The sequence below is a fragment of the Botrytis sinoallii genome (genome assembly GCF_014898435.1).
Source record: "Botrytis sinoallii strain Bc 23 chromosome Unknown BSIN_026, whole genome shotgun sequence".
Lineage (NCBI taxonomy): Eukaryota > Fungi > Ascomycota > Leotiomycetes > Helotiales > Sclerotiniaceae > Botrytis > Botrytis sinoallii.
The window spans coordinates 756,258-772,983 of NW_024066053.1; the positions used below are offsets into that span (position 1 = coordinate 756,258).

The 16,726-nt window shown below is 33.6% G+C and overlaps 3 protein-coding genes across 3 annotated transcripts; 2 read left to right on the forward strand and 1 right to left on the reverse strand.

Annotated features, from left to right (window-relative positions):
- Positions 1 to 386: 386 nt before the first annotated feature.
- On the reverse strand, positions 387 to 981 carry EAF02_010719 (uncharacterized protein; the record flags this gene model as incomplete). The annotated part of the gene is made up of 2 exons (XM_038906767.1): positions 387 to 412; positions 486 to 981. 2 exons carry the CDS (start codon positions 979 to 981, stop codon positions 387 to 389), a joined length of 522 nt encoding a protein of 173 aa, XP_038753637.1.
- Positions 982 to 2,414: 1,433 nt separating this feature from the next.
- On the forward strand, positions 2,415 to 2,654 carry EAF02_010720 (uncharacterized protein; the record flags this gene model as incomplete). The annotated part of the gene is made up of 1 exon (XM_038906768.1): positions 2,415 to 2,654. One exon carries the CDS (start codon positions 2,415 to 2,417, stop codon positions 2,652 to 2,654), a length of 240 nt encoding a protein of 79 aa, XP_038753638.1.
- A 9,001-nt stretch (positions 2,655 to 11,655) lies between these two features.
- Positions 11,656 to 12,081, forward strand: EAF02_010721 (uncharacterized protein; the record flags this gene model as incomplete). Its single annotated transcript, XM_038906769.1, has 1 exon — positions 11,656 to 12,081. One exon carries the CDS (start codon positions 11,656 to 11,658, stop codon positions 12,079 to 12,081), a length of 426 nt encoding a protein of 141 aa, XP_038753639.1.
- Positions 12,082 to 16,726: the final 4,645 nt, after the last annotated feature.

The window sequence follows — 16,726 nt, forward strand, 5'->3', positions numbered from 1 at the left end:
ATTATTGTGAATCATTTATAGATCATTGTATTATTACGTCATTAGGTGTTAATCAATCACAAGACAGTTCCACTTTTAGATTAATAAATAGGATTTCATGAATGAAGCCGATTTATGTTTAAATACAAATTGAAGTATACATTCTAACTTATCAAACCCCTTATATCTACAAGAAAACCAGACAATAAACAGATTGAAATCAAATCCAGCTCAAGAACGCTGTATTAAGCAGCCATCTCACCACCTGCAGTAGCTTTTTCAAAAACAGAAACACGTTGTAATCGAGTAGTGAGTGATCCCAAGATAATAAAAGGAACACGGATGAATAACTCCAATGCATTCATACGCTCAGTGCCTCACTCAAAAATCTGCAATCAAGCCCCGCGTTATTGCTTAAGACAGGCGTTGCTTCCTATAAATTTGTTAGCTTAGCATTCCAAAATCAAACATGTACCTGCGAGTAACTCACTAAGAGCATTTGCTACCTGGAGTACAAGGTTTCTCGTTGAAAGAACTGTTGATAGACCAGCCTTGTGCTCCCTTCTCAACATATTCCGGGCCTGGACCCCCACAGCGATAAGCAGCGATCTCGACAACTGGACGCGCAGCCGCGCCCGCAATGCCATCCGTGGGGCAACCCATATGCCCGGTCAAGTATTCTGCCAGAACTAGCATGTAAATGGTGTTTCCCTGGCGGGCCGCCTCGACCAAAGGAAGGACGCAGGCGCCGTAGGTGGCGTTGTGGGGCGAGGTTGGTGGTCTGCACGAAGCGACGCGTGTTTTGAGGACGGCGCGAGCCTCGAGAACGTCGCGGCTAGTGATCCTGGCGGCGGCGACCATTTCCTCAGTAAGGCCGAAGGCCGCCAAAGCTTCGGTGGAAACTTGGGGTACAGCATCAGAAGCTGTGGCGGGAGCCGGTGCAGCGGCGGAGAGACCGAAAAAGAGAGCCAAAATGGCGAGCTTCTGAATTGAGGCGAACATCTTGATTTTGGTTGTTGCGGTTTGAGATCTAGAAGAGACAATAGAATTGTAAAGATGATATGTGTTTGTGAGAGATGATTGAATGATTGGAAGTGTTTATTGTGTTTGCTTTAGATGGGACAAGGTCGCTCTTATATAGTCTCCTGCCACCGTCTTGAAGGGTATATATCATTCACACAAAGGTATTGTCTCCGGGGTGAGCCCGCGCATACCGAACTAAAGATTGCTGTGTGGATATGATATCCACAGAAACCCCCAGCTTTGCAAATACCATCTCCCCATCCTAATTTGTCGATGAAAGATTTCTAGTTGAACCTCTGATGAACATGTTTCCTGACGATAGGCTAGTAAATCATCTGTTGTCCCCTGTCAAGCAGAAGGATAACCGAAGCAGCAGAGGAATAACCGAAGAATTGCATTTAACTCGCTTATTTGAGTTTTTTCTATCGCATTTCAATGTACGGGCCGAACATAGCCCGCATAATGACAATGCAATAATAGAATTTTAAATGAACACAGGCAAGTGAGGATTCGACTTTTGACTTTTTCTATTGCTCGGAATCCAATCTGTCAATGAGACTACAGAGTACAGACACCGCTATCAATGATATAATCTCTATCAGTGCCTAACAATACTAGTGGCTCGGGGAAATAAAATCTGTAGTGAATTTCTCGAGGTTCTGCTTGTGGAACGATATAAGCTTCTTAAACAAAGAGGCAATGCCCTCTTTTGTGAGGTACTGAATCTGTCACTCTAGGGGAAATGCATATATACTACTATGAAATTTCTACACTATAAACTGATCTATGAACTGATTAGTACTGAACGATTCCTACAGTCTGAGCCTTATCCAGCGAATAAGATTGATTCAGCATACACACGATTGCACTTGAGCATTGACGGCAAATGAATAAGAATAGAAAAAGGTTCATCGATATGTATATTGTGCCAAGTGATAGCTTTCTTTATGCCTTTCAAATGTAATATACCGCGAACCTAATATACGAGATACCCTTGAAAAGTATGTATGCGTACTTAATTGCCTGTTATATTCCTGTTGTATGAGAAGTCTTGGGAGGTGATTTGGTCAAAAGTTTAAGGTTAAACTTTAAATTTGAAGCTTAAAATTTAACTTTTTCCAGAACTTCACCTTGGCGTAATTTATCAGCCTCATATGCGGAGTGTTGTTACTTAAGTGGGTGTATAATGAGTTGTAATTTCTAGAAAGGGTAGTAAAGGAGATGATCTCTTTATGCTCCACTTCGTTACCAATCTTATGGGAAAGCACACCCTTTAACCCCCACCTTCCTTCTACTGTGGCCCCAGAAATTGTTCTTGGCGGGGAATGTCATGCCAAGGTTTCATGATTTGAATCTCAGCACCGCGACTGATAATATCCTCAAGATAGATAGAACAAATCCCTATCGAACCAATGTTTCATGAGAACTCTTCTCGGTTCTTCATTTCTTTCATACGATTGCTCTTTCGAGCAGCCGAGATCGTTCTGGCAATCAACGAGATGGAAAATCTTGTCATAGTTACCGGTACTTCAACATCAATCCCCCAAATTGTCGGCTTCATCATGAAACGGGCGGTTCTCACCGCCAACATTCTTCTAAATGCGGACCTCGCTATGACCATCGCAGAAGTCCGTGCACTAACAGCGCTTTAGATTGTGATGGGCTATGCTTGACCAAAGGGAGAACACTCAATGTCATTAATGTGGTACCATTCGCTCCAAGCAAACGGTTCATCAATAGTACTCCCCCATTTGTAAGAGGTCCGAAGTAGCGCATGACATGTTTTACGACTGGGCCAATTACCTTGAATGCCTAGGCTCAGTCATGATATAGCCCCGGACGGTGAGATGGACTCTTATCGTCACATGACATTCTCTCTCGTCCCTGCTCCCCTCACTCCATCATCATGAGCTAGGTACATACTGTTGCCTTGATTGTCTTGATTACGATCGATTATCTATAATAATCCTATCTCTACGAATGACAGCAAAATAACAGGAGGAAATTAATCATCATTTGAAAGAACTTTAATAATTCACATCTCTTTTTGAAATCATATTGAATAATAAGAATTGCAATTCTAAATATAAGAAAGACTTGAGTTTTCTTCTTATCTGATTTTGATTTTAAATTTGAATTGAATTAATAATTCAATAAATAAGCGATATTGAGATAGGCTTCAGGTCAATTTCGTATGTTTTTTTATTTACATAGAGTAGAGCCTGTACAACTATTATCAATCGACTTTCGAGATCTTGGAATGAATAATAGTATAACATGGTATCTCAGCGAGCAGGCCACACTAGCCGTCGAGGAAAAAGATTTTGAAATTTCAGAATAGATTTTAGTTAAACTGTTGAGTCAGTACTTTCATTTCAAATAAATCATTATCATTAATAACCCTCAAAAACCCCTCGAACTAACAATGTATGATAACGAGATATAACAATCTTATAAATTGTTAAAAACCGAATAAAGAGGGCTTATAGTGGTCGATACATCGAAAATGATATCACTCTTGAATCGATTAATTGATTGATTATTCAGCTCCGAAAGCATATAGAGTTATTACATTATTAAATTGCCTTGGAAAAATAAGCGAAAGAATTCTAGTTTAACAATTAGAATATTTAGCGGAAACTACTTACCTCCTATATAAAAAATCAAATAGGAGGCCGCCAAAAGAAATCAGCAATCGATGTCACATTTCTATTGACTATAAAAATCAAAAGAAACAAGCAGGCCAACAAGAAGACCTCAATATTATTTATGAATATAAAGGGAGCCTTCGATTATATCTCGAAAAATCGATTATTAGAGATTTATAAGAAACTAAAACTGCCTACAAACCTCATAGCCTAGATAGCTTTATTTCTCCAACAAAGACAACTAAAACTATCTTTTAATAATCAAATCGAATCTTTCAAGCCAATTTCGACCGGAATACTACAAGGCAGTCCCAATTTCTCCAATCCTCTTCCTTATATATATTAGGGACCTCTTTCTATTCAATTCAATCAAATTTCTTTCCTATATTAATGATATTGCCCTAACTACCAACTCATCTATATAAAAAAAGAATATCAAATCGCTAGAGAGAGTTACGAAACAAATCTACAAACTCAGCTCAAAAAATGCTATTCAATTCGACCTAGCAAAAACAGAACTAATACACTTTTCATCATCCAGATTAACGAAAAACTATTCAATCACACTATCTAATTCAGAAATAATTATACCTCAATCTCTAATTAGATAGTTGCAGTGGTAAAGTGATTGGTGCCCACTTCTGCTCAGAGCCATATCCCGATCGATATCTGTCTTTTCGAAGCCTAGTCACCTACGAATCCACAGCTCATCATCCGCATACGATCAAAGAAGGGCGTCGTGCCCCCTTCCTGATCCTCTAGCCCCGACATGGAGGAGCCTCCGCTCCACCGCTACCCCACCTCCCCACTAGAAAAAGTGGTTCCACCCGCACCCGAGCGGTCACAACATATCTCCCTCTCTCGACAATAATAATCGCCTGCTTACAGCAGCCTACGATCGCCTTGGCCTTCAACAGTCCGATCACTCCGGCCTTACCAGCCTATGATCACCCCAGCCCTTACCGGCTGATATCCCCTGCCTTTTCACAAAGGCCCCGAACAACCCCTGGACTCCTCAGCATGAAGTGAGTTGGACAGCCCGAACTTGCAAGTTGGAGTGGAGCGGCAAGAGCGCTCGTAGCGCGGCCGCCCTGCTCGCCACTAGCATCACAGCCGTAGAAGAACGGAACGCTTGGCTATGCCAGCAATTGTATGTATATAGAATTGTTAGTTTAGTCCATCCCTAGTACCCCCTGGGAGGTCGTGGCGAGCCCCTGTGGCTTGCCCCCCGGATGTAAAATAATAAATAAATAAATAAATAAATAATTAGATAGTTGGGAATATGATTCGATCCGAGCCTCAAATTCAATCAACATGTTAATATTCGAATCACACAAGCGAAAGGAGCCTTCTACCGAATGGCTCGATTAGCTAATATTGAAAAGAGCCTTAGTCCTAACACCATGTATCGTCATAAATGTTGTTTATGAGTTTTTTTTTGTATAAGGAAATAATATATAATCCGTACATCATAAACATCGTTTATAGATTAACCCTAACCTTATCAAACCCATATATATAAAGCTCAAAAGCATTATAACGAGATCAAAATAACTCAGGAATTATAGTACAATCGATCCCCCAAAAGCTGGTTTATTTAATAGGAATGAATATTGAATTTCATATACTGATTTGTTTGCAATATCAGTATATACAACGGCCCATATATTTATATAGACATTTGAGCAACCAACATAAGGTTTCGATCAAATTATAAAAGCAATTAGAGGAGTATATCAAAGGATATCCATTTCAATATAATTATATCAATATACAGTTACCTAGCGACAATTCAGCCCCTCAGCCCATTATTCCCGTTTTGGATGAGTATCAATATTATAGTTGCTAATTCAAAACCTATGGACAGGATACTGTTAGGCAGTATTATAATAAGATCTATAATTAGAAGAGGATAGTAGATAAGGAGATATTTCAATTAGTTAAATTACAATATTGGTTTGGGACAAAGAGAGGGAGATTTTGGATTATTGATAAAGTTAAAGAGCAAAAACAGGAGTGTTAGGTAAGTCGAGCTATGATATGTAACGTGGGAAAAGAAACTAATAATTCAGGCGATAGTAATAATGATAGTGAGAAAAGCGAAAGTGATCAGGATAATATTGAAAATCAGATTATCCAAGATATTGAAAAATGGAAGGGTGAGGTGTAAGAGCAGCGATTGCAGATATTAAAAGAGATGCCCGTTATTGAAATCAATTCGTAATTGTAGTATACCAAATAGAATAAGATGCTAAGCCAATTTAAGTACAATTTGATCAAAACATCCCGTTATACCCATATACCCAACCCAAAGAAGCCATAATTAGAGCGATTGTTATATATATGAAATCGAATTTTGGAGTATTGTTTGAATATATTGAAAGCGATAGACCATAAAGATATATTGAAATAATAAGCATTCCTCAAAAATGAAGTCGCGAACCAGCATCTATTTGAAATACTACAAAATGCTAAAAGTGTTGATAAATATAATCGGATTTTTGTATATTTCATTTGTTACATGATATGTATAACGCCATTAGAGAATCATATAAATGAAATAGATATATTGGGGTTGTTTTTAAGGATTTAAATATTATTATTCAATTATTATATCAGATTTGATTATGACTATAAAAACCGGAGTGAAATATATCAATACACAATAGAAATGTATTCAAAGAATTCGGAACAAATTGAATAAGAATACCCTCACAAATAATGAAATTGAAGATCGATTATTAATCAATATATTAATGTATTTGTATATATTAATAATAATACAAAACACTAGTTGAATTGGATTATATTATTTATTCATAATGCATTATTTAGTGGTTTGAGGAGTTGATAAATAAAGCCAATCACTACAATCTGTATTTTATTATATATCTATCTTGATCAGTATATTATAAATCAATCGATTAATCATATTAGAAGTGGCTATTCCATACAAACCATAGCCGGAATTACAGTTACACAGCAAAGCTGACATTGATTTCGTACCCGATCGAATCTATCAGTTATGAGCATTGATTGATTGATTGATTGATTGATTGAATTTACGTCCACCTTCAGTCTAAGACTATATAGGACGGCTAGGCCCGATGGGCCCAACAGGTAACTTTTTGATTTACAATATTGGTTATTGTTGGTATCACCATGGGGATGGTGAAGACAATATAGTACTATGGTTCACACTATTGTAATATTGCTTAAAGTTCTAAAAGCTAAAGGCTACGAACGTATATACTATAGTACGGGGGCACTAGCATATGTGCTAGCGTGGTCAGTCACATGATCCCTATCCCAACACTAACGACTCTCTAAAGTCGTCGGGTCGTATCCTTTCTAGCTAATCCCTCTCTCTGTGAAATCATTTGTGCTACTAATCCCTTTTATACACTTTCTCTCTTTCTCTCTTTCCCTCTCTCTCTCCCTCTCTCTTTCTATGAAATCATCTTTTATATAATCCTTATCCCAATCAACCTATTCCTATTTGTGGAAAACCGTTTTCTCTATCTTTATTATTCAGATAAGCCAATTCCCATATCATAATAGCTGGGCAAAAACAAGCTAAAGAGTATGCTTATTCTCCGCCTCCTCCCATACCTTCTTCCATACCTCCTCTTCCACCGCCATTCCTATTTCTATCATATCCTCCTTGTGAAAAACCTTTTCCTCTACCTTTATTTTCTTTTTCTCCACTTTTATTCGAACCATCCTTACTATTTGACAAACCACTATCTGATAGTAGTGCTGGATTTTCGGAAAGAGGGGGTTCCGGTAGTAACACTGGATTTTCGGAAAGAGGGGGTTCCGGTAGTGGTGAATTTTCGGAAAGAGGGGGTTCCGGTAATGCTGAATTTTCGGAAAGAGGGGGTTCCGGTAGTGGTGAATTTTCGGAAAGAGAGGGTTCCGGTAATGCTGAATTTTCGGAAAGAGGGGGTTCCGGTAGTGGTGAATTTTCGGAAAGAGGGGGTTCTGAATTGATTCGTTGAATAGATATTTCGAAAAGAGAGAGTTCTGGTGCTATTCTGTTTAATATGCTTATAAATCAGAATGAAAACTCTTTATCTTCAAGTGCATCAGCGATCTCTTTGTTTGTCTACATTCTATATGGTAATCGAATTGCATCAACTAAAGCTTTGTAAACAGATTGTATTGTGCAAATGCAATGCTTTGCAACAAACAAGCTATATAAGCGTAGCTCATACCAAAGCTTATATAGCAAATATATACCAAAAGCTTGAAAATGCTCTAATATAAAATATTTGAATGCTTGAAAATAATCCGACTATAATTCATTATTGAAATAGCTCTTTCGCTGATATTCGTATAGCTTGTATCTGCAGAAATCTCTAATCTCCTTTATATTCGCTCCAGCAAGATCGATAAGATAATCTAGCCATCTCTTAACCAATCTCTTATCTTCGTATTTCAGCTTGTGCTTCATAGAATCGTCTTCATATAATCCTACCATATTGACAGATAGCAAATAGGTAATGAAATAAAATACATAAATATAATTTTGTTAAAATCTGGTAAAGTTATATTTAGTCGTAGAAGGTAGTGCTTAGCTCAAGCTAATAACTACTAATTCGTATTCTTCAACACACATTACCTTGAAGAATAAAATATAGACTAAAATTGATTATGAGAATTGTTGCCATGTTGCCGACTAAATTCGGTTTGTCAGTATTAAACCACGTTGGATTAATACTGAACACAAGAACTGCCACTACGTTGCCAACAATTCTTATTCACATAAGAGCAGATATCAAACCATATTGCTTTGATACAAAAGCTTATACCTCTTCAGAGAAATATTAATCTTAGTCACAAATCTATATTGCATTTGAAATTAAGGTGCCAGACTCCTGATCTGTAATATTACTAATTAGTATTGATATTATCATGGGGATAGTGAAGACAATATAATACTATGATTCACACTATTGTAATATTGCTTGAGGTTCTAAAAGCTAAAGGCTACGAACGTATATGCTATAGTGCGGGGGCGCTAGCGCATGCGCTAGCGCGGTCAGTCACATGATCCCTATCCCAACAGTTATAATCTTATTAGGGAAGTGAAAATAAATACTGGGGAATAGTGCCCGCTTATTATACGTATTGCATATAATAAGAAAATTCTGATGATCAAGAAATTGTGAGGAGGTCAAGTCCCTCTTTTATTTTCTTAATTGTTTTTTTTATTTATTTTTTTCTTTCTTCTTTTTCACTACTATTCCTTTTTCTATTACTTCTTATTCAAAAGTCCTTACTAGATGCTATGCCCTTGTAGCGATTTTGGTAATATTGATAAATTTAATAACTAATTTGATATCTATTTTGATATACAATAGGAATTGTATAGTGATTTTTGATAATGGTATATTCTAGAATATCTCTTTTCTTTCTGTTTTGTATATAGGATAGTTAATTAGGAGGTGTTGCGGTGTTTCAATATTACTGCATATATATTTATTATTGGAGTGATTGAATCGATATAGATATAATTTGATATATCTGTGATCTAATTTCAATTGGAAGAGTGTATTAGTAGTAGTTCGACTGGTTCCAATTGGTAGCTTAATTTTCGATCCGATTTTTTATGAAAATAGTTTTGAATAGGTTAATGCTGATTGATTGGATCTGAGTTTATATTGATTGAGAGTTGAACTCTATTGATTGAGAGAGGATTCTTTGATTATCATTTCTAGCAATCTAAAACTAATTTCATTCAAGGTGGATTGTATTGTAGTAGCCTTTTTTACTAGTTTATCTGTTAGTTTTTTTTTTTTATTGATATATGCCCTGGTATTTAATTCAAGGATATTTCAGATCCTTTAGTTATAATAGCTTCAGCTGTCTTGATTGCTCGAATTTGATATACTTGGCCTGGATGATCTGAGGGTGTTTTCAATTGAAGAAGGTTTATTTGATTATCTGAATAAATCTTGAACTTTTTTCTACTACTAGCAATTGAGCTAGTATATTCGATGGCTTGAGTGATTTTATATAGCTCTCCATTATAGATTAGTTGATTGCTTTTAATATTGATTTGTTCTTGATATGAAATCTGATTATTCGATTATATTGATATTATTCCTATATTAATATCTATTCTCTTTTTAATGAAAGAGGTATCTGTATAAATGTAAATAGTATTTTGATCTTTGTGTTTAAAAATAATATTGTGGAGTATTGCTGTATTTTCTTTTGAAGTCTAATTAATATTAACTTTAAAAGGGATTTCCTTTTTTTATAAAGGGAAATGAAAATGAATAATCTTTTCGAAAAAGAATGAATCAAATTTTTTATCAATTAATTCCCTAATTCTATCGAGTTGAATTAGCTTGTATAGCTTTCTTTAAGAAATGTTAATCGCTTTCTGATTAGCGTATTAGTATACTAGAGTAGCTTTTTCAATATTGATTGAATATTTGAATGAGAGTTTTGTTAATCGAAAAGTGTATTGCTTAATATTCAAATCTAATCGAATATTTGCTGATTTTAATTCTGATTCGATTTTCATTAGAAGAATTGAAGTGGTTTTGAAAACTCCTAGTATCTTTCGGAAAGCTAGGTTTTAAAGAGCTTATATTTTATTCTTGAAGTAAGCTTATTCTCTCTATCAAATCACTAATCTGTAATTAGTTATATTAATTATATAAGCTATATATAACTATCAAAGAGCTTTAAGACTCAGGCCTTTTTCAATATTTACTAGTTAAGTCATTCGATAAAAGACTTCTTTTACTTGTATAATTCGGATATTAATATATTAATTGAATTTGAGATTTGGATTGAATTATATATCTAACCATCTAATTAAAGATTGAGATTTAATAATATCCGAATTGAATAATATAATTAGAAAGTTTTTGGTTAGTTTGAATACTAAGAAGTATATTAATTCTGTTTTTATTAAGTCGAATTAAATTATATTTTTCGAGCTGAATTTATAGATTTGCTTTATAGCTTTTTTAAGAAATCTAATATTCTTTTTTTATAAGGATAAGTTTGTAATTAAAGTAATGTTATCAATATAGGAGAGAAATTTAATCGATTTTGAAAAGAATAATTCTTTAATATATATTAAGAAAAGGATTAAAGAAATTGGACTGCCTTATAGTATTCCGATCGAAATAGGCTTGAAGGATTCAATTTGATTATTGAAAGAAAGTTTTAGCTATCTTTGTTATAGAAAAGAAACTATCCAGAAAATAAGATTCATTAATAGTTTCAATTTCTTACAAATATCTAGTAATCGATTTCTTGAAATATAATCAAAAACTCCCTTTATATTTATAAATAGAATTGAGGTCTTTTTATGAATTTACTTGTTTTTTTCAATTTCGATAGTTAAAAAAAGAGCTATATCAATTACTGATTTCTTTTATTAACCTCCAATTTGACTTTTATATAATAGATTAATAGTTTCTGCTAAATAGCCTAATCTTTAAATTAAAATCCTTTTATTAATTTTTCCAAAACAATTTAGAAGTGTAATGACTTTATATGCTTTTGAAACTGAATAATCGGATTTTGAAGATTTCTTTAGAATCACTCTAATAGCTTGTTTCCAGTATTGTAAATAATATCCTAAATTGATTAGATTACTAAATAGATTGAAAAAGATCTATGACGATCCTGTTATATTAGTGGATCGGCTAGGTCCTCACGTGATCCACAATCCTGTATATTACCACTTCCTTCCGAAGAGCTCTTCTAGCTCTTCACCTTAGTATTCTAAATGATGCAATCGTCACATTATACTAAGGTCATATAAATTTTTTAAGCTCTTGATCGCTCCTGCGAAGCTTCCTATCGCTAGCCCGCTCGCCGAATGCCTATTGCCTTCCACGCCCGCTCCCCTGATACGACCATTCGTACGACCTCCGATCAAGACCTCTCCCTAGCTCCGCTCCCGCGGACCTCACCCACCGACGAGCTGATACCTCACTATCACATCATTTAGAGTCTCCTTGCTCTATCGACAATGGATCCGAAGATCCTGAACCTAGCACGCAAACTGCAGGAACTGATCGATTCGAAGCATCAATACGCTCGCACGATCGATGCCGCAACGAAGCAGCTTATTCAGTTGATCTGCCAGGCCAATCCGCGTTCCACCAACGCTTCCGCCGCTCCATCGGCACCACCGACAAGAGACGCATTTCAAGCGGATCTCCTCTCTTTCGCTCATTTTATCTTTCAACAACTCTCGAAACCTCCTCCTATTGATTTCGAAGCCTCTCTCGCAAAAGCGATGAAACCGCAAAACGCGTACTTCCGCAAAGCGATCGACGACGCTACGAATTATATTATAGGCAACATTGGAACTAGTATTGGAACTATGGATCAGATATTAGCGGTAGTAGAGAATATAGATCATAATATAGTTGGATTGGAGAACCGCATTTAGAATACTATTAGTACGCTCGAGGGCGAGCTTTTCAGAAGGGGGGGGTAGTATGACGATCCTGTTATATTAGTGGATCGGCTAGGTCCTCACGTGATCCACAATCCTGTATATTACCACTTCCTTCCGAAGAGCTCTTCTAGCTCTTCACCTTAGTATTCTAAATGATGCAATCGTCACAAGATCTATAGAATTGTTTTATATATTTTTATAATAATCTTCTAAATAATTCTATTTAGATTAGAGATTTTTCCTTGGATTTTGACTGAGTAAGTATTATTTAATTCGATTTGTAAAAGATTAGGTTATTCTTATTTTTTGAATTACTTGTATCCTTTCTATTATGGTTTTAAAGTAATAGGAGGAGGTGGGAATAGAGTTGATCTAAAAGTAGAGCATTTTTCTTTAAAAGAGCTTTTTGTTGAAATGTTCAATATCCTTTGGTCTTGATAATCCTTTGTATAAGCTATTGCTTTGAATATTGTTTGTGTATCCTCTTTTTCTAGGAATTCATTCCAATGATTCTTTTTAGCTGTTTTAATAGCCTGAAAATACTTGTTTCTAGCAATTCGATATTCTTCTTTGAGGCTTGAGTTCTTCAGATCCAATTCAATTGATTGTTTTATTCTTTCTAGCTCTTTTCGAAGATTTATTAATTTGGGGGTCCATTATAGCTTTGCTTTTCTAGTAGACGAAGCTTTAGATATAAAATTTTCAATAACTTTTTGGATAATCCTTATAAGTTTGCTTACTACTTAATCCAGATTAGAATAATTATTTCTTTCTTTCAAATCATTTAGCGAATCCTCTTCAAATGAGATTGTTAATATTAGAATAAAGAGAATAAAGGAATATAATAATTCTGATTTCAATATCAATTCGAATTTATTCCAATTAACTAGCTTTATATTGTATCTAGCTAGCAATATTATATTAAAGGGGCTTGCTTCTTTTCTCTTTAACTCAAATAATATTTCTATATAATTGGATTCTGTATCTGAAAGTGTTTACTAGTTTTGGATTTGAAAAACAATTCCTTCTAAAACTAATATAAAGTCAATAATACTTAAATTAAAGAGATTAGTACAATAAAAGGTACTGAAACCAGACTTGTTAAAAAGAATAAGATTCTAATCTTCAAACTATTCGATTAATTGATTAGCGTTTCCACTTTTCTCCAAAAAAGAATCCCATTATAAATAATGAGAATTGAAGTTATCTAAAAGAATGATTTCTTGTATAATTATTGAATTGTATAAGCATCTTTCAATTATAAAGCTCTTTTTTTTTAGTTTAATCAATTTCATTGTAAATATTAACTATTTGAAAGGTTTTATTTCCATTTCGATAATCAAAGATCTGAATATCAGAATCTCTTGGAAAATCAAAAGAAGGTTAATTATGAATTAAAGGGTTTTTGAAGTATATAATAATATTCGTGGTTGGTATTTAGAATCGAATCTCAAAAATATTTATATGAAATTAGAATGTATAGTCAATCTTGCATTTGAATAATCATTTCCATTTTTGATAATCTAAGGTTTTTAAATAATAATAAAATCGATATTGAATTCTATTACAAGCTATAGAACATTCTCTGTAGCTTATAAACTCCAATTAAGATTTATTTGAATGATTCGAATATTGATATAATTCATTAATGAGTATTATTCGATTTTTATTGAATAGTCTGGTAGATTTCGTATGTTTTTGAATTTGCTGTATAGTTCTCTTGGTAATTCAAGCATTTCGCTACTAAATATTGATAAAACTTTCCTTTGATATTATATACCATATACAAATGTATTGATGTGATATACTTGCTTTCATATAAACCATAAGAAGGATTTCTTCTATAGTAAGCATCTTGATATCCAAACCCTTGACACTTTTGGTATTGTATAGTTGATTTCGATTTATAGAAGTTTTCTATTCTTGTATTACTTCCAGCAATATATAGTCGCTTTCGAATAGCTAATTCTGCTTCTGATTTTGTGGCAAAAGCAATAATTATAGCTCTTTCTTGTTAATGAGCTTTTTTGAAAGCTAGTGTGAGCCAGAAAAGGGTTCCGATTGGTTTGAAATCTGAATTAAAGGTTTTGATTTCCTTTAAAATAAGATTCATTCCTTTTGGTTCTGAGAATTCTCTTATTGGGATTTTGTGGATAATAACTTTATATTATTCTTGATTCTTTTGAATTCTCTCGAATTTAATAATATTATTCCAAATAGTTTTCTTTTCTAAAAGGAATTATAATGTAAAAGGATCGTTTGCTGTAATAATGATATTATTATTAAAGAATAAAATAGCTGCTACAATAACTAACCCTTTAATTCCATTTTTTTAAAAGATTTTGTTTATTTTGTTTCGAATAGTTAAGAAGGAAAAGGAAGTAGAGTTTGGGATTTCTGGTTTAATTAGGATTAGGTGTTTTTGAGTGATTTCAATCTTTTTGTTTATTGGAGTAGGCTTAATAGCTTTTCCTTTATTGACTAGATCCTATTCTTCTTCTTTTACTATAATTGCAAAAGTTGATTTAGTTGGTATTGTAGTAATTGGGATTGGATTTTTGGCTAATGTTTTAGCTTGGGATTCGATTTTCCGTATAGCTGATTCGAAGTGAGTGATTTGGGATACGATAATATTGAAGGCTATAGTGAGCTTTCCTTTTTCAATATATTCTCTAAAGATCTCTAGGAGATCTAATAGCTTCGATTGCTTATCACGTGATTGAGAAAGAGTTGAGACTAGTATTATAAGATCTCTTGCTTTTAGGATCGCTTCCTTTGATGTAATTGCTTTGTTTTGTATTCTAGATTGTTTGTTCTGATTGCTAAGGGATATTGTAGGGTATTGTTTCTTATTCTAATTGAATATATAGATAGTATTGATTGTATCTTGAGTAATGAAAGAGTTACTAAATAGATTAAACTCTTCAACTCTTTTTTCAAAACTGATTGATTGGTTGGTTGATAGAATAGAACTAGAGATTTCGAATTGAGGGTTTTCAAAAAACAAAAGAGGGCTTAAAGGTATTAGAATACCTAGAACAATAATAGAATAAATGTTTAATATAATAGAGGCTTTAGAAGAAGCCTCCATTATAACTATATCCCTAAGTATTAATGGATTATCAAAACAATTTATATTAAGGATTTTATTCTTATTTTGATAATTTGAAGTGAAAATTTTACGCGAATTTTCGTATACATTTCGTATTTGGAATGCTAACAACAATATCACAACAATTACTGGTCAGAATCACTTGGGGGCAATTGCAATCAATTTGGTTTAATAACTATGATCTAAATCGATCGCGAAAGGGTCGTATTTCGAAGAAAAGGTTTCCTTCGAAATTTGTTGTGTGGGTTATGAGCATTACACTTATGTGAAGGTTTATTTTCATTTATATTCAGTATTTTGATATAATTAGTTATAGAAAAGAAATTCAACAAGATACACCAATCGCTATCTAATATTCATTAGTCGGATAACAAGTAAACGATCAATTACTTAGATCAATCAATTGTATTAACCAAGATTGAGAAGATATATTATATATTGATTAGGGAATTACAAGTATTAATGAATATCTTAACATTTAGCTTCTCGATGCTCCCAATCGATTTGAGTTGTATTATTAATAATATAGTATAAAGCCAGATATTTCGATAACAAAATTTCAGTTTTATTATTTACACTCAAAATCAGAATCAGATTTGTGAAGATTATGGATTCTTATTAGAACAAATATAGAGAAAGAAGAGGGGATAGAGATTATTACAAACCAACCCTACAACCAAAAAGATTGAGTGGGTGGATTTGCAAGTTACAGTATATTTAACTAAGGAATATTAGTTCTTACAGAAATTGATAGTATGTATGTATATCACTAATATATTTATTTATTCTATTCATTAATATAATAGCTTAATAGACCAGGGGGCCAGTCAGTATGTGGACCCGAATTAGATTCTATTAAAGTAAGCAATAGTATATATTCGGTATGTAATATATATATTATTAATGGACGGGTATGTTTTTTGATTATATATAATAAGATATACAAAAGACAAGGGAATATCGAGTATATTATATAATGCTTATCAGATAAGATTAGTTAAATCATAATCCAGTATTTAGTATAGATTTAATCATTTGCTCGAGTATTGGATTATTGGGAATCAGAATATTTATTTGGGGATTTGCAAGGATTATGAGCCGGTAAGGAGTTAAGTTAAGTGTTAGGAAGTATTATCCGAAAGCATTTAGAAGTATACTTAAGGATATCCGAATAGAAGTATACCGCTATTAGGATTGCTATCCGATATTTGATGAAAGCTAGTAAGATGTAGAAAAAGGAATATAAAGATCCTAAAGATAAAGGTAACAAGTTTGCTGAGAGAGATAATAATAAGGAATTAGAATTGAATATATTTCGATATATTATAATCCAATAAATTTGATTTTGCTAGCCAGATAGAGGGAAATCGTAGATATCGAATGTTTCATTAGTATATAATTGATATAGATATAGGCAGTCCGGATATAGACAGAGGGTTGTATAAGCTTATTATGCTATCAATAAAGCATTTTTGTATCGACTAAGGCTCGAATTGATTACGGCATATAAACAAGCATTTACAG